Source organism: Akebia trifoliata, chromosome 3 (assembly GCF_017979445.1).
Source record: "Akebia trifoliata isolate Shusen 1 chromosome 3, ASM1797944v1, whole genome shotgun sequence".
Taxonomy (NCBI): Eukaryota; Viridiplantae; Streptophyta; class Magnoliopsida; order Ranunculales; family Lardizabalaceae; genus Akebia; species Akebia trifoliata.
This window is the reverse complement of record NC_141377.1, coordinates 5,018,702-5,041,012: the sequence shown is the minus strand read 5'-3', so window position 1 is coordinate 5,041,012 and position 22,311 is coordinate 5,018,702. Positions and strand designations below refer to the sequence as shown.

General features: G+C 34.8%; 2 protein-coding genes across 2 annotated transcripts; one reads left to right on the top strand and one right to left on the bottom strand.

Moving 5' to 3' along the window:
* The first annotated feature begins 935 nt into the window (after nt 1-935).
* On the top strand, nt 936-11,763 carry LOC147405683 (serine/threonine-protein phosphatase PP2A-1 catalytic subunit). The gene is made up of 6 exons (XM_086433484.1): nt 936-1,420; nt 6,246-6,360; nt 10,026-10,134; nt 10,219-10,296; nt 10,872-11,063; nt 11,154-11,763. Exons 1-6 carry the CDS (start codon nt 1,210-1,212, stop codon nt 11,325-11,327), a joined length of 879 nt encoding a protein of 292 aa, XP_086289610.1. The 5' UTR covers nt 936-1,209; the 3' UTR covers nt 11,328-11,763.
* Nucleotides 11,764-20,468: 8,705 nt separating this feature from the next.
* On the bottom strand, nt 20,469-21,856 carry LOC147405682 (transcription factor MYB1R1-like). Its single transcript, XM_086433483.1, has 2 exons — nt 21,348-21,856; nt 20,469-21,238 (listed from the first exon to the last, which is right to left on the bottom strand). The coding sequence occupies exons 1-2, from the start codon at nt 21,619-21,621 to the stop codon at nt 20,658-20,660; spliced, it is 855 nt and encodes a 284-aa protein (XP_086289609.1). The 5' UTR covers nt 21,622-21,856; the 3' UTR covers nt 20,469-20,657.
* Between the last annotated feature and the right edge of the window lie 455 nt (nt 21,857-22,311).

The window sequence follows — 22,311 nt, the reverse complement described above, 5'->3', positions numbered from 1 at the left end:
GAAAAAAGCGGGGAAAAATTACATAAATAAAAGATAAAATATATACATCTAATGAAAATTCATTAAATCAAGTTATTATCGTCAAATCTCATATTTTTACATTTATGAATCACCAAATTCCATTATGTACCAAATCCCACATTGAAAAAATAAGAAAGTGTTTAATTTTTTTTTTTTTCTGTAAAAAAAAAAAAAAAAAAAATGTGAAAATATTTGAGAATAAAACAACGTCTTATTTGTCTTTCACAAATGAAACAATCGTGATTTTTAATCATTAGAGATGCAAGATGCGTTCTTTTTTCTTTGAAAAATCACTATTTTTTGTTACTATGGTTTATACTCCTTAAACTTTAGAAAGACATCCTTATATGCATTTTATTATTATAATTGTAGCTTTTTTTTTTTTTTTTTACATGATTGAATTATAAATTGAACTAAAATAAACAACTTAAGAGAATCAAGAATCGTGTAAGAATTGGATGGGGTCCCTGTGGAGTACTTGTTTTTGTATTATTGGGTCTTAATATTGGATTAGGATTCAAATAATATCAGATAATAATTCGATCGGGTCAGGATCGAATCAAATTCAATTTGATATACAAAATATAAACAAGCTTCATATAAAGATCCTTGTTGATATGCAAATCCTCCATTTAGTTGCAAAGTTATCCGATTGGAATAGGTTGGATTTCGAGTTTAATCCGATCCATTAACCCTACCTACTCCTAGAATCGGGTTTGTTCTAGAACCACGATCCACAAATCACAACCCGAATTACCTAACCCAGTAAGATATAGCCCACTTGGGCGTTATCCGACATCGAGATTAGTACCTGTTTATTAACAGAGTTCAATCATCTTGACCGTTCGTTTTATTGAGAGATTAAAACCTCGTTTGAGTTAAATCTCATTCTGTTTATCCGAGACCGAGTCTATCAAATACAGAGGAGAGAGAGAGAGAGGGAGAGAGAGAGACCTCTCGAAGTGAGAAGAGCGAAGGAGGATAAACCCTAACCCTTACCCTAATATCTCTTCGATCGAATCCAAATGATTCTCCAATTTAATTGATCCAGCTTCTTATTGATACGTAGAACTCGATTTCCATCAAATTTTCGACCAAAATTCGATTTTTTCTGATCGATTTGCGTTGTAGATCAGGGGAAGAAACAATGCCCTCTCACGCAGATTGGATTGTCAGATCGAGCATCTAATGGAATGTAAGCCTCTATCAGAGGCAGAGGTGAAGATCTTGTGTGAGCAAGCAAGGGCGATCCTCGTCGAAGAGTGGAATGTTCAACCGGTTAAGTGCCCAGTTACAGTTTGTGGAGATATTCATGGACAGTTTCATGATCTAATCGAGTTGTTTCGGATCGGTGGAAATGCTCCTGATACAAATTATTTATTCATGGGCGATTACGTAGGTCGGTTCGTTAATTAATTCTAATTCTCTCTCTCTCTCTCTCTCAGATTTATTTTTATGATTTTTTATTTGAAAGATTCCATTTTTATGATTTTATTTATCTTCCTGATTGAAAAAGATGAAATCTTTTTTATTTTTTTTCTAATTTATTTATATGTTTTTAGTGAATTTGATTGAAATTATGGGTTGGATATAGGATTTTTTTGTTTCATATTATTGAATTAATCTGATATCATGTGTGATATTAGGGTTGTTATTTTGGATTTGAATATGATCAGGCATCTCTGAATAATTTGGTGTGACCGATGCTCCGGAACTCATTAAAAAAATAAAATAATAAAAGATAGGATGAGTTTCAAACTCCTATGTTTGAGTATTTTGATGCTTTGATGCCTGTTAGATTCTCACATGGAATCTTTCTATCGGTAGCTTCGCTTATGTGGCATCCCTTATCATATTAATGTTCTTTCGATTTCCTCTAAAGGGAGACGATTGAGTGGTGGATTATCAATTGTGGCATTTTCTAGCTATATATATATATAATTTTTGTATCACTTGAACTAGTTGATATGTAGACTTGTAACCATTGTTTGGTGTCTAGCAGCCTAGCATAGGATGTCAGCCTAGCAGTTTGAAATAATTGGTTTCTTTGTTTCACTTGAATACATTTCATGCAACTGGAGAACCTTTGTATGGATTTGGAAATGAATCTACAGAATCCCTTCGAAGAATGAATCTGCTATTATACTTGCTTGACACTCACGATGAAAGTTTAGCTGGCACTATTGTTAGCAGAAGTGCAGCTTCGTACAAATGAACTTTAACAAATTTATAATACAAATCCTTGATTAAATTCAAGTGCTTGCACCCATGGTTCAAAATATCTGAATATATCAGCCAATACTGATATGAAACCATTGAATGTTTTGATGTATATTGAAATATTCAGTCGATATAGTATTCATTAAATCCACCTTTACCACCTCTAGTGTGGCCTAGTTAACAATTATCTAGATCTCATATAAGATTACTTTATAGTAAACTACTTAATGATTTTCTTCAAGATGTAGGAAAACATTTAAAAGAAACTGAAAACATTGCCCGTTCATGTCCATTTTTTTCTTAAAAGTGACTTTCTATAACCATTACGCTTTTTTCTTTAATGCGGATGATTCCCTTTAGCTCTTTTTTTTTTTGAAAAGTATAATATTTCAAGGAGAAAGAAAAAACAGCATACAAGGAGGCCGAGAAAGCCTCATAGAAAGCAACAAAGAAGAAGAGCAAACAACATCAATGATTACATAAAGAGTTCCATCTAAAACAAAATCATCAAACGAAGTTCCCACGAACTCTATATTTTGTTTGGACCAAAGGTATAAGAAGCCCAAAATCTCTAAAAAACTTGTATGAGAGCTTCTAATCTTGCCATTAAACACCCTGTTATTCCGTTCATTCCAAATTCAAGCAATAGCCGAAGGTAGCATAGCCCACAGGTAACGTTTTCTGGTGTGAAAGACATTACTGGTCCACTCTTTCAACAACGATGAAAACTTATGAGGGAAAACCCAAGTCATACGGAATAAACCAAGGAAACATGACCATAAATTGTAGGAAAAAGGGCAATGAAGTAAAACATGATTACTTCAAAGAAACTTCCTACTTAGCTAAGTTGGTAAGGTTACGAGTGTTGATACCATAGCCTAGGTTCAAAGCACTCCCCTTCACCCACTAATTCACTTGCCTAGGAAAAAAAAGATAATGTTCTGAGACTTGGGCAATCAATTCTAAAGGAACTGAAAGCATGGCCTATGAGACCCATATTTTCCTAAAATTGCCTTTTTTGCAACTACACCAAGTTTTTCTTTGCATGGATGATACCTGTCAGCTCATGCATGCAACTGGATGGTCATGCACCGCTTAAAGCCGCATGAGCGTACATGATGTACTAGCAAGATGCCACACACCATCCCACAACTGCAACCACCTGCAAGGAGCGAATTGATTTGTCCTAACAGTGCAACCACCTAGACCTCAAAACATGTCGGGAGATATTGCCAAGCAGGGGACTTAAAGGAACAAATGTTTGGAGGCTATGAGAAGGATCTAGGATCTACAAGACCCATCCCAACGAGCGGATGATGGAACCTACCCTCCCCCCCAATGATGGGAAGGCCTGGTCAGATTGCTCAAGGGAGTATATATTATTTGTTTGTCAGAATTGTACCATTGCATGCATAGGATCCATAAGGATATTTGATTTGTTGGTTGATCTTAAGAAAAACCTCAACAAACTATGACTACAACATGAATGGTGATGGTAACAAAGGTATCTTTGACATTTACACAAGATCTTTGCTTGTAAATATCAGGACACTTAGACATAAAAAGCTGTCAACTCTCTGAGAGGGAACCTGTGAGCAGTTGTTCCTTTTCTCCTTTCACTCCAATCCTTCATCCTTATCCTCTTTTTGGCTATGATTCCAAACGGATGTAAATTGGTTTAGGCAATATTTGTGTTTCATCTAGAGTGAGAGAGGGTTTAATGGTTCTCTCTCTCTCTCTCGATTTATTTTATTTTTCAAGGAGGGGGTTTGGATTTGGGTTTCATCTAGGAGTGAGAACGAGAGGAGTTTAATAGTTTGGTTATTTATTTTTAAGGTATTGCAAAAAAAAAAAAAAACCAAGTAATAACCTATTGCAGTTGTTATTTTTGGACCCGAATATCTTGCAAACAAAGGGTAGGAAAAAAGATGAGAAGGGCAAAGAAAAAGTTCATACTAGGGGTAGACTGAAAAGTAGTATTGACTATAACGTGATGAAGCATCACATATAAAATAAAGAAGATGAAACATTAAATTAAATAACCAAACCATTAAACTTTCTCTTTCTCACTCTAAATGAAACCCAAATCCAAGACCCCTTCTTGAAAAATAAAATAGAGAGAAAGACCCATTAAATCCTCTCTCACTCTAAATGAAACACAAATCTAAACCCCCTTCTTGAAAAATGAAGCAGAGATTGAGAGAGGAGATTGAGAGAGAGAGAGAGAGAGCGAGAACCATTAAACCCTCTCTCTAGATGAAATCCAAATCCAAACCCCCTTCTTGAAAAATAAAACAAAGAAAGGTGGCTTTACCTATCGGAAGCGTTTGAATCAATAGATTCGATAGGTTGCGTTCAATGGAACACTCTATTCAATTTGAATCAATAGATTCAATTGATAAACAAGCAATAGCTTGAAAGAAAATATAGCATAGAGCTAAAAAGTAATTAAAAGAGAAAATATAATTGAATTGATTTTCGAATTTGGAGCTCCTTATATAAATAATTCCATCATAACAACTTAGAATCCTACTAAAATATTAAAAGTTAACATTCCTAACTTATCTATAACATAATACTAACTTTCTAATCCTATTAGAACTCAAATTAAACACTCTTTTAATTATATAAATAAATTAGAAACTAACAAGGCATTGTACTCCTAACATAACTATGAAATAGAAATCCTACTAAAACTAGAAATAAAACCTAATAGAATTAGAAAACTACTTAGAGTCGTAAATGTCCCACATCAATAAGAGAGGAGTGAGATAAGATGGATTAGATAAGGAGAGAGAATCCGATAGGGTTTTCTTGATGTTTGCGCAGGGATGTGGTTGTAAATTGTCATAAAATTTAAATGATCACGCGTTGAGGTTTTTTGGGACGATTTGGTCCTTTGGATTGCACAAGATCAACGACTGTGTTTCTTAGGGTGAAACGTATGGTTTTTAGACTGATGCCAAACAACGCCCTATATATATGTGTGTGTGTGTGTGTGTGTGTGTGTGTGTGTGTGTTACACTCGCAATCTCCAATAATATGCAAGAATATTGATAAAACTTGAGTTTGCCCATACCGGTAAGGGGGGGAAAGGCAAAAAAGTTGGAGGTGTATTTTTGGAAAACGTGGTAGGAAATGAAAAACAATAAATGTGGAGAGTGTTATTGGAAGGAGGGGTAGAAGAGGAAAGGTAATAAAGTTGAAGGGGTATTCTTGGAAATGAGATATAGAAAAGATAAAAGTTATCCTCTAGATTCATAGTGGTGTGAAATCCCAACCCCCTCTTTATGGGGGGATAAAGGGAGTGGAGATCACCATCATATTTTATTTTATAGATTTATCAACAAAAAAAAAAAAAATTATATAGATTTGGCATGTTTGGAGATGTTTAGAAGATGTTTGGGCATATTTTCACCTCTATTTATTGAGGATAAACTTGATTCTGGAAAAGACATGTTTCGTCATCTTTTTCGGGGGCTGCCTAAGAGGTTAGCTTACTACAGTCTTTGGGACATGTTTTAGTATGCTTTGGGAATGTTGTAGATTTATGTTTCGATCATAAATTACTTAGAGGCTTAGAGCTACCTGCCACTATGCAGTTTAATTACTACTCTGTAGGGCTCGAGGGATGTTTTCACTAAATTCATGAGCTGTCAATGAACTGATGTACTTCAGTGGCCTTCCAAGATAAAACCAGAAATTGCTAGTGTGTTTCAAAAGGAAAGTTATTCTGTGAATGCCCTTCTATATTTAGTTTTCTTAATTATCTTAGTATTGAGTTGAAGGACCAAATGAGTCTCTTGAAAGGAGTTACATTCCAAACATGATGGTATCTTCATTCATTTTCTGTTGACTTTCTTTTTATAATGACTGGTAGAGGTCAAAAAGATACCCAGTGGTATCTATCATTATCATAAACTACAAGGTTATGCATAGAAAAGTATTATTACAGATTTTCTAGCATTTTTTCCTGATGCAATTGTTTTCCTCTGTTTATGCAGACCGGGGGTACTACTCGGTGGAGACGGTCACACTTTTAGTAGCCTTGAAAGTCCGTTATAGAGATAGAATTACAATCCTAAGAGGAAATCATGAGAGCCGGCAAATAACTCAAGTGTAAGACTTCTACTTTTTTCAAGTATGTTCTTTATAATTATGCAGGACAGGTTTCTTGGACGGCAAAAAAGACAATAAAGTACATTTCTTACTAGTGAACAGAAACAAGGCCACTGGTCCTAGTAAAGGGCTCATCAATTTGTATGCTTGATGTTGTACAAATAGAAATAAATATACATGGAATGGTTACTTATCAGTTGCATGCTGTGTTTGTTTTCTTGGACTGTCTCCTCTGATGCTGCCTTCTTCTTTAAACTATGATATCTTGAACACCTAACTGTTCTTGGTCAAGATATGCATTATATGATACTTACAAAATTATCCTTTTTTACTATGTAATCTTCAAAAACCCTTTAATCAATATTTTGAATTACAAGCGAGCCCTTTTGTTACATTTGCGTTTGCACATGCCACCTTCTAGTAATTGATAAATGCAATTTATTAAAGAGAAAAAAAGGAGAGAAATAGTGGGTCACAACAACAAAATAAAGAAGTGGGTGAGCTTTACACAAGAAAATAAGTAAGAAAAACACGTAGAAGACACTACCCCTCCATTAAAGACTAAGTCTTCGAAGCAGATGTCAATCATGTCTCGATTAGAAATAGAATAGGCCCCACCTTGAACTTGTATGAGGTTGATGATAGCTTTGGTAGCAGCGAATGCGAAGCTGGCTGTGAGGGGTGCTGTTAGGTTTGTGGAGTAGGTCACCTGGCTTCTGTCTAATTTGGTCACTGTTGCAGAGGGAATGGAAGAACTGTCAGGGAGAGAAGGCTTAGAGACGAGAGTGAGGAGAGGCGTGGAGGTATAGCAGTGGAAAAAGTATTACACGAGTCTTCTTGAAAGCTCTCTTATTCACAGAAATGATAAGGTGAAATGACTGGAATGACCCCATGTCAGACATGATCATGCCCATGGGTAAATAGAGCCAGGGTAACACCCCATTGGTGGCATCATTCCATCATTGACTTTGCTTTGCTATTGATTGAGGACGTACAGGTCCATTGGGGTGTTTGTTGAAGTTGACCATAGATTGACTGGGGACCCCTCAAACTACCACCACTTGTCCAGATAGCATGGCGAGTGGCTCAATAGTATGGTGACTCAGCCGACTGGGTACGATCTGGCACTATAACTGTCATATGCCCATTGAATTTGGTGCCAAGCAAGTGGCACCTGATGGGGTTTTTCTTGTGGCCTTTCAAACCCATCTTTATTAGAACCTCTCTTTTGGTGTGGAACATTGCGATATTTAAGCGCAAGGTACCAAAGGCACCTTATAGTGTCATTGTTCCTGGTGTCAAATGCGTTTGGCACCTTTAGTGCAGTGCTTCGATCTAACATGGCTTCAATGGTGGCACTAACAATGTGGACTTCTTTTTACACGTCATCTCATTTTTGCACCATTTACAATAGTTAAGTGGCTCAAGTATGAAATTTTTTCACGTATACAATCTCATTGTGTGAACATGTTTTGTTGGCATTGGCATCTAATGTTAGCAGACTAGTGAAGTTTGTGGCCAACACAATCTCCGTGAGGAAACTACTGTTGATGTCCAATGCAGTCTTCATAATGTGTTTGGGTTGAGATAAAGTTGAAGGTGATCTGTATAAATATGGTTCATCTTAGACATTGGGTAAAGACTAGTGATGTCTTTGTGGAACTTTGTAAGAGATTATATCGTGAAATAAAGAGTTCAGTTCTGATACTCAATTTGTAACGTTGTTCTGTCCGGCTTGGGTCTCTGGAGAGAGAAAACTTCATTAAATAGACTCTGTAGAGCATTCTCATCTTGCTTTCAGCTTGTCGGGTGATTTTCTTGCAGTGATTTGAGACATCAAAGACAATCAAGGAGACATGCTGCAAGAAAAGTTCCCGCAAATATTTATTTTCATAACCATTGATAAGCCAGCTCCTTTCAATGTACCAAAGTTTACCCCATTGGACAATCAGCGAAGTAATGATGAAAATATTGCTTTAAGATATCGCCAAGCTCCTTTAGTACCCTAATGGAAGCCTCATCCACTTGACAGGGAATGGAGATTAGGGAGACCAGTATTTGTTCAGTTTACGTCTTCTCTCTTGTCAGATGTAGATGTGGCTGGTAAGCAGACACATGGCATCATATAGAAACAATAATAATTCATCTTACATGAGAAGTATTAATTTAGAAAAGATATCTGTTTTTTTCATGAGAGCCACAGTGAGGAGATCATCCTCACTAAAATCAGCCCTAGACCGTTCTTCATGTGGATCTGCAGCACCCATATGAAAACTCATGTACACATATCTTTCCCCATTTGGACTCCCAACTCTTTGCCCTGGTCATACATTACGAACCTACATTTTCATGTTGAAAACAGCCGGACAGATATCTTATTATGGGAAGGGAAATATGTGAGGTTCAATAAAGGATGGTGTGGTCCTTATTTTGGGGATTATTTTTGCTACTTCTATTTGGGTAATTAAAATCTTTTTCCTATTTTCTTTTGACCACAAGCCTTTTAAAATTTTGTTGGGTATGCCTGGATCACTCTTCAACAACTATATCTGCCCCAATCAAGGTAATTTTAATTTTCTTCTTAAATAAAATCTTGGACCTACTATCTAAAAATCAATTTGTTAGTACTGACATAAAAAAATCCTGAATTTTAATGCTTTACAAACAAAATTCCACGCCCGGAGTCACAATCTGTGAGGATCAGGCTAGCAATAGCATGGGTATGCTTGAGCTTGGCCTGCAACCTTGAACCCATAGGCATTCCTGGATGCAACGGACACTACTATTTTTTATGTGAATCTGTTTCCACCAAGTATGAAATATATGTGCTTGACTAATTTCTGATCATTCATGTTCCTTAACAGTGAAGATACGTGTTAGGTGGTGGTTTGTGTTTGCTTTCTTGCTTTTGTTTATCCTATGTTACCTGATTCATGGGTTTGCTTGGTTTGAATTCGGGTTCGCAGTTCGTGGTTCACCACTCAAGAATGAACCTGGTTTGTAGGGTAGACAGAGATGAGGACATTTGAAGGTTGAAGGGAGGAGTAGGGTAGAAAAGAGTTGAAGATGGCAAATTTTTGGGAAGAAAAATAAAGCTTTTTTTAATTACACTTCGTAGATGAGGGTATTTAGTCATTTTTCATGAGTTTATTCATAAAGACCAATTTCAAAGCGGTTTACTATCAATTTGAAAATTTAGGGGAATATCTCAATTTTATCAACATGGGGAGGGTGTAAAACAATTAAGGTAAAATAATGTAAAATTCCTCTCGTTTGCTGCACTTCACGAACGTGAACCGTACCACGAATTGGTTTTGTTCAAACCGATTCGTGGTTCAGTACCTTAATAGTGAATTAGGTAACCCAGGGATGGCCTTCTCAACTACTTTGGTGTTCTTACTTTAATTTTGAATTAATGAAGTCTTGTATTTATCCAAAAAAAAGGATAAAGATAGTAGATGATTTGATTTCATGTTGCAAGGAGGTTATCTCCTTTAGTTAATAACTGAAAGTTAGAAACCTTTCTTGTCTTTCCTGTGTTAAGGACTCCAAAGCAAGGTCAAAATTGGTAGCCATAAGTGTGAAACATGGTATAATCTACTATTTCATAATCTCTGTACTTAGTTGTTATCGTCAATTAGTAACATTTGGAGTTCTGGTTTCAGGTACGGGTTTTATGATGAATGCTTGAGAAAATATGGAAATGCAAATGTCTGGAAGCATTTTACTGACCTTTTCGATTATCTACCCCTTACAGCTCTTATTGAGAGTCAGGTTTGATTTCTAGAATGGTGCGGATCCTTCTATATCGATTTAGCTTATTATCATGTCTTACAATTATTTATCGTTAACATGCAGGTCTTCTGTTTGCATGGCGGACTCTCCCCATCTTTGGACACATTAGATAATATTCGTGACTTGGACCGTATTCAGGAGGTACTCACACTATTTCACCATATACTGATTTTATACTTCCATGAGCCCTTGTTTATCATCTAATTGCAATTCTGTTTCATTCTTTTGTGCCATTAATCACATTAAAATTGCTTTATCCAGTTTACCGTGGTCTATTTGATGATTGTTATGTTCAGAACCCATATTCAAGAATTGTCCCTCATTCCTTGTTTGGGCATCCATCTTTAATTAGTTCTGAAAACTCCCTCAACCCACTAACATGTCCAACAAAGCTGGTTTCATACATCAATTATACTATTAAGATCATCGACATGAATTGCATGATGTTAGAAAGGACCAAAATCTAGTACATCTTTTGAGGGTTTTCTTTTCCTCTCTCTTTTATTAGGAGTTAAGCTGGATGTTGGTTGGCAGACTCTTCTCATTATAAAGTAGGGGAAAAAAAGTATGAAAATGTATTGTGACCACCTTCATTGGTTCCTTTTTCTGACACCTTTGTACACTCCCGAACCAAGCTCTTTAGGATTTCTCCATTTGCATGTTTGACAAAGGCACCTTTTTTTTTTTTTTTTTTTTTTAATGTGTGGGTGGAATAGGTTCCACATGAAGGCCCAATGTGTGATCTTCTGTGGTCTGATCCGGATGACCGATGTGGGTGGGGAATATCTCCTCGGGGAGCCGGGTATACATTTGGGCAAGACATCGCTGCTCAATTCAACCACACCAATGGTCTCACCCTTGTCGCAAGAGCCCATCAGCTTGTCATGGATGGTTACAACTGGTGTCAGGTAGGTGAACACTTTGGGTTCTTAAATATTTGTTTGATCGCAAGTAAGAGTCTATTTCAACAGTTGTTTGTTTATTACTATTATTTGCAGGACAAGAATGTGGTGACTGTATTTAGTGCACCCAATTACTGTTACCGCTGTGGGAACATGGCCGCAATACTCGAGATTGGGGAGAAGATGGATCAGAATTTCCTTCAATTTGATCCGGCGCCTCGCCAGATTGAACCTGACACCACACGTAAAACTCCCGATTATTTTTTGTAATCTCTTTATCTCTGAAACATGTGTTAATGCCTGTTCAGTGTTCACTATTCTGATTCTGTAGATGTGTCTTAGCTGGAAAAAAAAAAGGGGTGGAGGGGGAGTTGTTTAGAGAGAGAGTGAGAGAGGGAGATAGATGAGTTTCATTTTTATAAATTTGTTTAGAGTTGTGTTGTTGCCTCTAATGCTATTATATGCTTAGTTCAAGAACACGTGAAAGACCTTACTGGGCATATACATGTCTTGTATTCTTAAAAAGAAGGAAACATTATTGTCTTTCATTCCATTGGTTGAAAAACCAATGTGGGAAGGCACCCCCCATACATCACAACATTTTCAACTCCAAGTAGGTCCTCTGAAAATATGTGATCTCTAATATTTTAAGCTGTAATTTATACAAGTTGCTTCATAGTTGAGAGTGTTTCTCTATTTCTCCAAATCTTCGAGATGTAACTAACTTTTTTAAATTCAGGTATCACCATGGTTTAAAATTTTCTCTCATTTTGGTTTGTATTGGCCGAGAGACGTTTCAGATTTTGCAATATTCTGGGACGAAACGAGTCTGGAATTGGAACATCTGAATGTTTTGGTATTTCTCTGGTAGAGATAGAGAAAGAGAAGGGTACCTGAATTGCTGGAGTCAGGCTGTTCCGGAGTTTCTCTTTTCTTGTTCCTCTTCTCCTTCAATTACTGGTTTTGTACCAAAAAGAAACATGATACATGCCCTTGACCACAGTCTCATGTGAAGACTAGGTTATTTAGACCAAACACCCATTTATATTTCTTTAAATATTTGAGATACCCTGGTGACTTCAAACGAGATTAAGTGTCCCTTGACCTTGGTTTCCACTAAAAGACTTCTTTAAATATCAAAATAAATGTCTCAAATGTTTTGGAAGAAAATCGAAATGAGATTTTAAACCATACCATGGGTATCACCCCCTCAGGGCTACTGACTAAGCCTTGGGGCACGATGTAATTTCTGGGATAAATCCGTGAGGGTGGCCAATGAATGTATTTTGTTACCGTGGAGATGATTGTTGCAACAATCATACGGTTAATCTAACAAAACAATTTAAATATATTACAAAAATGTATAATTCTCTTATTTTATGTCATAAAATTCGAAAATAATTTTAATCTTTGTGATATTTTGCTTGGTACCCCTCACCCCTTCATCCACCCAACCCTACCAATATTGACTTGACTTGTCAATTCCTCGTATCTCAATGAGTCAAATCATTTGATTAGTTTTAAAATTATAAATTAACTAGAGTTTACATGTGCCTACTAGACAGCCATCTCTTTTGAGGTTAAAGGGTGTAAAAAGTGGAAAGATCGTAAAATTAAAAGAATATTATTAAAATTAATAATACAATTAAAAGAATATTATTAAAATTATTAATGATTTTTTGACTGAAAATTTTTCACTCGATCAATACTTTGCTGACTTGACAATGGTACAAAATCGTTGATATTTTCCTTGTGTATCCCAAAGGAAAAGATCTATGATTTTGTGCCCTTGTCATGTCAACTACGTACAGACCAAGTGAAAATTTTCGAGTCATAAACTCACGACTATTGAAAAAGGAAGAGGAATAAAGTTAAGGAGTATTATTGAAAAATTGGGATAATGTGGATTTCACTCTACTATAATTGGAGTGGGATGTTTATACCTACAATTGTAATTGGAGTGTGATCCATCGTTGTATTTTATTATATAAATGTAAAATTAAATTTATATATAAAAAAAAAAAAAAAAATCTTCTTTATCTACGATGGATTAGTAGATGTCCAGTAAAAAAATCTAATTTGATGCACATAACAAATATTTAAATTATTTTTAAAAAGTAATAATTCTATATCAAAAAACATAAGTTGACTCGGCTTCAACTTCAAAGATAATTCATTCGAGTCATCTTGGTCTGGAATGAATTTTAAAACCATCTTTTTACAAATCTATGTTTATAAAAACAACATTTTTCTGAGACCTAAAATGCAAACCCACAAAGTACAAAATTTATTTATTTAGAGCCAAAGTTACAAAATATGACTTTATAAGACATTTTTATGAACCCTTCATATAATCTTACACAATTGGGTCCCTCCAAAGAACATTTAAATCTTAAATAACACTTCACACAATAATAATAGAAACCTAATAAGTCTCAAAACTCAACTTAGCACCCTTGATGTCCATAGAGTTGAGTCAATGTTACGGCTGAGATGGGAAGAAAAACACAAACCCCATTCACACAATTAATTCGCTCGGGCTTCCGCGTCTTCCGCATTTCTCCGTCGTCCTTACCAATAGAAGATGGGGTGCCAATAGAATCTCTCTCTCTCTCTCTCTCTCTCTCTTTTCTTCTAGATTTTTTTTTTTTTTTGGGGTTTAAGAATTTATATGAACCTAATCATAATTGTAAATTGTTGAAATTGTTTGAACGAGTATTATAATGTTTTGTAATGCTTAGATAATAATTTGAGCAAACCTTAGTAATATTTGAATGGTGTGTTTTAATATTTAATTAGGGTGTAATAAATAGTATAAGAAATTTGCGGTGCCAATAGCAGTTATCAAAATTTATGAAGAGAGTTGATATTAGCATGCCAGCTTTTACTTATTACACACCAATTCATATATAAACAGCTTCTTAATTTCAAAAGGATTGGTGTGGTAAGTAAAAGTTGTTGTGGTAATAGAATTTCACTTTATCAATTACTATTAAAATTGAGTTACTATTGCCACACTCACTTTTACTAACACCACACCAACTGTGTGTTCTCTTTGGTGATTTGCATTGGAATTGGTGTGGCATTAATAAAACTTATCCCAGAGATGCAATATTGATAAAATAAAAGAAAATATTATCTTTTTAGAATTTGGTACATTTTGTAATTTTTTTACTTAAAGGAAAAAAATTACGTTGAGGGTGGGGGGATACTTCTTTCTCAATACTCCGTAAATTTCTTACTGTAGTAAATGAATGTTATTTTACTAAATGCACCCTCACCTTAACAAAAGTTTTAAAAGATTAAAACTTTTTTTTAACTTAAATTTTTTCATTAGAGATTGCAATCCATTCTCACGATTTGTGATGGTGAGTAATAAATAGAAAATGGCATATTTATATTTTTTTGAAGATTTAATCATAACTTTTTTATTTGAATGTCCATTTTGATAGTATTATGTAGAGTCGTGATTTTCTAACGCCCCTGATGTAGAATGTGCTAGAACCATAGATTTTTTATCCTCAGGATATACAACTCTACATCCCCATGAATATGAGCAGTTGTGTATCTCGAGAAAACAAATCTATGGTTTTAGAACATGTAACGCTAGGGGTGTTAGAAAATTATAATTCTATTATGTATGTGTGTGTGTACGTATTTTGAATATTTTGACTTCACTATTAAATGTATCTTCACAAAACTTCTAACCCTAATTTACAAGTTGAAGAAGTGTGGATCGTCCGATTTTTGTAAATTACTTTTGTTAGGGTTAGAAGTTTTAGAACGATCTAATTTTTGGTGAGGATGGTCTCCTTATCATAGAGATCATCCTCACTAAAAATCAGTCAATTCCGAAACTTCTAACCCATGTTTTGAAAAATGTTTGACACAATATTTGACTCTGTTTAGGGCCTCCTAACGCCACCCATATATATATATATATATATATATATGGGGGCGGTTCGTGGGACGTCCCATAAACCAGCTGAGAAACAGATGGTTGAGAGTCGTTGGATATGATGAAAACAATGGTTCAGATCGCATGGGACATCAAATCATTTCTTTTATAATAAATGTAACGAATTTCAAATACGTCCTTCTATTTTATTTTAATTTTTTTAAAACCCTCTTCTCTCTCTCAGTGTCTCACTGTGTAACACAAATCGATGAAGCCCTCTCATTCCTCTCTCTCTCTCTCTCTCTCTCTCTCTCTCTCTATTGGGTCCCCACTTATATAATCTGAAATGTTGGCAACTTTGTTCTTTGATTAAGCAAGCTTGAGCCCCCTACTGACGATACAACAAATTCAGCTTTATTGGGGATTTCTAACCATTGTGTTTGAGTATATGCTGGGTATTTCTTCTATTCAGGTCCACCAAGAGATAATTTCAGGTAGTGAAGTCAAGTGTTTATGTAACGGGGACATCAAATTTCTCTTTAATATATTTTTACACTTATAAAAAAAAAAAAAATAAAAAAAAAAAATATTAACATACGCGTGTTCACTTTTTACATGATAACATTGTCCATGAAGTGAGGTATTTTGTTTGGATGGAGAGGAACCGTGAATGGAATATTGTTTGATAGAGGGAATAGAGGATAAAGATTGAAAGAGATAAGTAGAGAAGAGAATGAGGAATGAGAGGGCTTCGTCATTCGTGTTACACAGTGAGACAGTAAGAGAGAAGAAGGTTTTTAAAAAATAATAATTAAAATAAATTAATTAGAGGGCTTCGTCATTCGTATTACACAGTGAGAGAGAGAGAGAGAGAGAATGTGAGGGTTTCGTGTTACACAGTGAGACAGCAGTGAGAGAGAGAGAGAAGAGGGTTTTAAAAAAATTAAAATAAAATAGAAGGAGGTATTTGAAATTCGTTACATTTGTTATAAAAAAAATGATTTGACGTCCCATGCGATCTGAACCATTGTTTTCATCATATCCAACGACTCTCAATCATCTGTTTCTCAGTTGGTTTACGGGACGTCCCACGAACCGCCCCCTATATATATATATATATATATATGGGGATGGATCATGGGACATATGTAAAAACAATTTAATAATATATAAAAATTCGAAATATGGGTTAGAGGTTTTGGATTGATCTGATTTTTTGTAGGGATGATCTTTATGATGAGAATATCATCTTTAAAAAAAAAATCAGTCCAATCTAAAACTTCTAACCTCATCAAAAGTAATTTAGAATGTGGACCGTTGATTTTTTACCAATAATTTGTAAATCACTTTTGATGGACTTACAAGTTTCAGATTGAGATGATTTTTGTGAGGATGATCTTTTTATCATAGAGAACATCCTCACAAAAAATCAACTCAATCCAACCTCTACCCATATTTTGAACAACCATTGTTTTTACATATGTCCCTTGATCCACCCCTATATATATATGGGAGCGGTTCAGCAGCCCTAAAGTTTGTCAAACATTTTTCAAAACATGGGTTAGAAGCTTTGGAATGAGCTGATTTTTTATGAAGATGATCTCTATGATGAGATCATCATCACCAAAAATCAGCCTATTCCAAAACTTCTAGTCCCATCAAAAGTAATTTACAAAAATTGGACGGTCCACGATTCTTCAATTTGTAAACTAGGGTTAGAAATTTCAAAATGAGCTGATTTTTGGAGAGGCCGATCTCTTCACCGTAAAGATCATCCTCACAAAAAATCAGCTCATTCCAAAGCTTCTAACCCATGTTTTGAAAAATATTTGGCAAGGAAAACGCTGCAGTAACATTGAAATTGACATTGTTTCATACATTGTTGATGTGGATGTGTTTATAAAATCAGGGAAATGTTCAGCAACAAACATTTTGACAAACATTTTGGCAAAACATTTTTCAAAATATGGGTTAGAGGTTTTGGAATGGGCTGATTTTTGGTGAGGATGATCTCTACGGTGAGGAGATCATCATCACCAAAAATCAGCCCATTCCAAACCTCTAACCCATGTTTTGAAAAATGTTTTACCAAAATGTTTGCCAAAATGTTTGTTTGCTGAAAGGGACCCATAAAATCATAGATGCTTTTCATTAAGATACGAGTGAAAAGTATCTAGGGTTTTATGCACACCAATGTCCCCAACGATGTCAATTTCAATGTTACTTTAGCACGACTTTAATACCAAATTGGATACTCAAATAAAAAGTTACACTCAGATTAAGATTAAAATTTGGCTAATTTCAATTTTAGAATGAAAAATTGGGAAGATAGGAGGGTAGCGAAAAGCAATTAAACAAGGGAGGGAAAAAACATAAGATAAAATAAAATAAATGAGCAATTGAGACAACCAATGTCAAGGGGGTATGTATCTACATAACCCTTGATATTTTTTATTTGACTCAAATGATTCAACTCATAAATCATCTGAGTCAACTTGATGGACTTCTGAGTCGAGTTGGCTCCATAGCTCGTACAATAGAAGTCGTTTTCAACGTGTGTGTGTGTGTGTGTACACTATACACCTCTCAATAAGAGAAAAAAAAAATGTGCCCAAAATCTCATCACAGAAAACCAAAAACCAAGCCAACAAAAAAAAAAAAAAAAATCCCAAAAAGCACCAAACAAATACCAACAAACAGTCCTGCATTTGCTTCTTTTCTTTTTTTTGGGGTCTCTTGACTACAAAAAGCCAAACACATAATTAAACAACGAAATAACAAGTTTAACAACCTAATTTTATGTCTCTAACTTGTATCAAACTTCCATTTACGAGAAAATAATTAAGGAGACATTCTTCTTCAACCAACACTAATTAAACTTGAAATCTCCTAAAAAACTAAGCGTCTCAATGATAATTAAGATACTGAAATACTAGTCCGTAGATTGTGTTCGATACTCAGTATGAGCAGTGGTTCCTCGAGGTCACCCACGAGGGTGTACTCTCATTTACCTGGTACGTGTGATGTGTGAGTGTTGCATGTGCCCGGGGGAGGAGGAGGGATCCATATACCTTAGTCCAGGCTCTGACTCACCCAAGTCCCACTAGTCGAACGTAAATTCAGATACCCCCCCCCCCCCGGGTTAAAATACTATGTTGTGTAAATATTTTTAATTATTTTTGTTGCATGTCTATATATTTAATGTTTGTATTACCATGTTAATTATCATTTATTAAATATCTCATACAATGAGATTATATAGCACAAAATCATGGACATACGTGTTTTGGATTTCAAGGCATGACCCTTGAACGTGAAGAGTAAAGGCTTCGAAAGGTCAAAAGATCAAAATTGGATTTTCAGCGTATTTTGTTGAAAATTTCAGTACGTTTCATGGCTGTCGCTGTAGCAAAATTATTATCCATGAATTAAAGGATAAATTAATTTTAATATATATAACCTCATCTTCATGCTCTTTAACTAATCTCTATGATAAACCTTTTTTTTAATTTATTGATCATCACCTCAATCCACCATTTTCAACGTCAACAAAATCTTTATATAAAACTCTTGATTTTTAAATTTAAATACTTATTATCTAAATAAAATATGATTTTACATTTATATAGGAATAAATAATTATAAAATGAATTAAATAATTTTCTCATCCAATACAAATCGACTCGTTCAAGACAACTCGGTCTCATCCATGAACAATATGAGACGTCAACCCGAGTTTTAAAACCATGCTAATAAGATTAAGATAAAAGATTTTTAAAAAATAATAAATTAAAAATAAACCAAAATAAATGGATATAGGGTACAAGTTACAACCAGTGCTATTTTTGTTCAAATCGTTCTTACTTTTTTCATTTGACTCGTGAGTCAATTTGTAGGATCATCTGAGTTAACTTAATGAGCATCTGAGTCCAGTCGATGGAAAGTTCAACAAGGACAAAATCAGGGGTGCAAGTCATTTCGATTTGTGACTAAATCGGAATCAAACCAACATAGATCGATTCCATTAAATAAGAATTAAAACCGAACCGAAATGTTAAGAGAATCGAACCGAACCCAAATCGAAACCAACCTAAATCAAACGAAAGTCGATTTGGTTCGATTCCACGAATTGCCAATATCCTATGAACTTAATTGGAAACGACATATTTTTAATAAACACAATTATATAATAAATCATTAATTTATGTACTAACTCTTAAAATAATTCATAAGAATTGAATAAATTTATTTGTTTATTATATAAGATTCGGTTTTCTATAGGTGTCAATGGATAGTCAAAAATTCAAATATTGAATTCACATAATTTTATATATTTGAATCCTTATCAGATACGGATTCGGATAATAACATTTCGAATCCAATAATATCTGATTCAAAATAATATATAATATATATTATTTTATTTAATTTATTTTTTATATAAATAATATAATATATAATAGGACTTTTTAAATAATGAAAAATCAGTAGGATAAGGAAAATTTGTGTGTGTGTGTATTTTTTTTTTTCAAATTATTCAAATTATAATCGGATATCATCCGATAGGATAATCAGATTCGAATTCGGATAGAGTTTTAGAACATTTGTCGAATTCGAATATCAAATAAAAATTTTGGATTCGAATTCGGATATTACTGTATCCGAATCGATAAACATCCATTGACAGCCCTAATTGAATCGCAACTTGTTCCAAACCAACGCAAAACTATCGATTTGATTCAATTCTCAATTTGAACAGGACCAAGTTGCACCCCAGACAGAATACGACCTCTCGATAAGCCGACCGAAGTAAATGTCTCCAAAATCTAAATGGGCCCGAAATTTAACAGTAATCTAAATGGGACAGAATTAAATGTCCCCAAAATCATCTTACTTTTTTCATCCGACTCACAAATCAATTTACAGGATCATATGAGTTAACTCAATGGACATCCAAGTCCAGCTGATAGAGAGTCCAATAATCCAATGTAAACAAAATTAAGAGTGCAACTCATTCCAATTTGTGATTAAATCGGAACGAAACGAACATAGATCGATTCCACTAAATAAGAATCAGAACCAAACCAAAATATCAATAGAATCAAACCATCCCAAACTAAAACTAAAGTCAATTTGATTAGGATCCATGAATTGTCAATATCGTATGAACTTAATTAGAAACGACATATTTTTAATAAAATAAATAAATAAATAAAATTATATAATAAATCATTAATATATATACTAACTCTTAAAATAATTCATAAGAACTGAATAAATTTATTTATTTATTTATTTATTATATAAGATTCTGTTTTCTATTTTCTAAGCTCAGAATCGAACAAATAGCAACTTGTTCCGACCCAAAAGGACCAAGTTGCACCCCTAGACAGAATATGATCTGTCACTAAGACGACAAGAAGTAAATGTCCCCAAAATCTAAATGGGTCCAAAATCTCCATCACAGAAATAAAAATAAAAATGAAAAACCCAAAAACACACAAACAAACACCTAAAAAAACAGTACTACATCTGCTGTTTTTTCCTTTCCTTCGTCACAAATAACCGAACACAAAATTACCAGTTTTTACAAGAAGAAGAAATCAGCTAATTTTGAGTTTAATTTCTCTAATAAATTCTAACAGACCTTCCAAATTTACAAGATAATTAATAATAACTATTAATTAATCAGATCTTCATCTTCAAGCAACACTAATTATACTTCCACCATTTGAATCCACATCTCCATTACTACTAAAACTCGAAATCGCCTCAAAACCAGAGTGTCTCGATGTCTGTTGTTGTTGTTGTTGTTGTTGATCAGATGAAGTAGAGAGCTTCAAAGACAAAATCGATTGATCTGTAACCGTAGATTTCTGATTCAAGTTTAGATCTGCCATACTCGAAGCTGGTGGAACCGGAAATACAGGAATCGGTCGTACGATCTTCGAAGAGAAATTCGTTGCTTGATCTCCTATATTTTCAGATCGATTTACAGAACTAGAACCGATCGTTAATCCAAAACCTGGAACTGAGAATCCTAAATTGAATTGAGATTGAGACTGAAAATTTTCTTCTTCAGTCGTGATGTCGAAGAGACTAGATCTACGACGTCTCCTATTGAAATTGTTTTTGCGGAGAAAGTATTTCTGTGCATGGCTTGCGACCTGTGTAGGCGTTCGAGTCTTCACGAAGTTTCTAGAAATTCCTCTCCAATCTCCTTTTCCGACTTTCTGTAACCCTAGCAAGAAAAGCCTATGTTCTTCTTCCGTCCATGGGACCCCTAATTAACAACAAAAAAAAAAAAAAAAACAAAATTTTTTTTCTAAAATATATATTTTTAGAGAGGGAAAGATAGAGAGAGAGGGAGAGATCGAAGATCTGACACTCACCTCTCTTGCGTTCGCGATTTCCGGCGGAAGCGTGTACGACATCATCGGAATCGTAGTCGGCGGTGAGATCGGGGTTGGAATCTTGAGATTGATCGTACTGAGAGAGATTGTTCATGCTGACGCTCTTTCGGATCGAACCTTCAGTGACTCGGACGCCGAAGAGCATGAAGCCACCAGTGGAGGCGGCGGCGGCGGCGCCAGCAGAGATGTTGGAGTCGGCGCAGGTGCGAGAGTTGTGGCCGTTATGGCCGCAGTTAGAGCAGCTGCGAGACATCTGTGGTTTTCTTCGAAGGAATTTTGGATGGATGAATCAATGGAGAGAGAGAGAGAGAGAGAGACTTGGCTTATTTTGGTTTGGTCTGTGTTGGTTGTCGCATAGAAAGTGTTGGTGTTAGGTTACCCAAGAAGGAAGGAAAGAAAGATGGGAGAAAATGTTTGGAAATTGAGGGTTTTGTGTTTGTTGTTGGTTTAATGGGGATTTTGGGGAAATATATACTATGCTTCTTAAGGAGTTTTGAGGATTATGTGACCAATGACCTTTTTATATTGGATATCGTTGATATTTTGATTAAAATGAATCACAACCGTTGGTTGATAGATACAAATCTTGAGTCGGTTCCATCATCCATAGTTATTGTTCAAATGTTTACCCATCATACTTTAAAATACGACAAAAAATTTTATAGAATTTTTTGTTTCATAGAAATATTAATTTGAAATATCAAAAAATCTCAGATTAACCAATCACACGAAATTGCATATATTTAAGTCATTCCCAATTTAAGAAAACGACATTCAAAGGCTTCCTGCAATTGTTCATATGAGATTATGTGACATTGTGTGAGCCAAAAATTTCTCAAAATTACATGGTAAAAGCAAAAGGAGGACATGAATGATAGATATTGTGAAAGAGCCGTGATATTTTTACTCCCCCATCTAGCATACTCCCACATACTCTCTTGTT

Excerpts from the sequence above, each read along its gene's own strand:
- LOC147405683 (XM_086433484.1), top strand. The coding sequence starts at position 1,210 with ATGGAATGTAAGCCTCTATCAGAGGCAGAGGTGAAGATCTTGTGTGAG. Across the intron at positions 1,421-6,245 it reads ATTCATGGGCGATTACGTAG|ACCGGGGGTACTACTCGGTG; the intron begins GTCGGTTCGTTA and ends CTGTTTATGCAG. Across the intron at positions 10,135-10,218 it reads CAGCTCTTATTGAGAGTCAG|GTCTTCTGTTTGCATGGCGG; the intron begins GTTTGATTTCTA and ends GTTAACATGCAG.
- LOC147405682 (XM_086433483.1), bottom strand. The coding sequence starts at position 21,621 with ATGTCTCGCAGCTGCTCTAACTGCGGCCATAACGGCCACAACTCTCGC. Across the intron at positions 21,239-21,347 it reads AAATCGCGAACGCAAGAGAG|GGGTCCCATGGACGGAAGAA; the intron begins GTGAGTGTCAGA and ends GTTGTTAATTAG.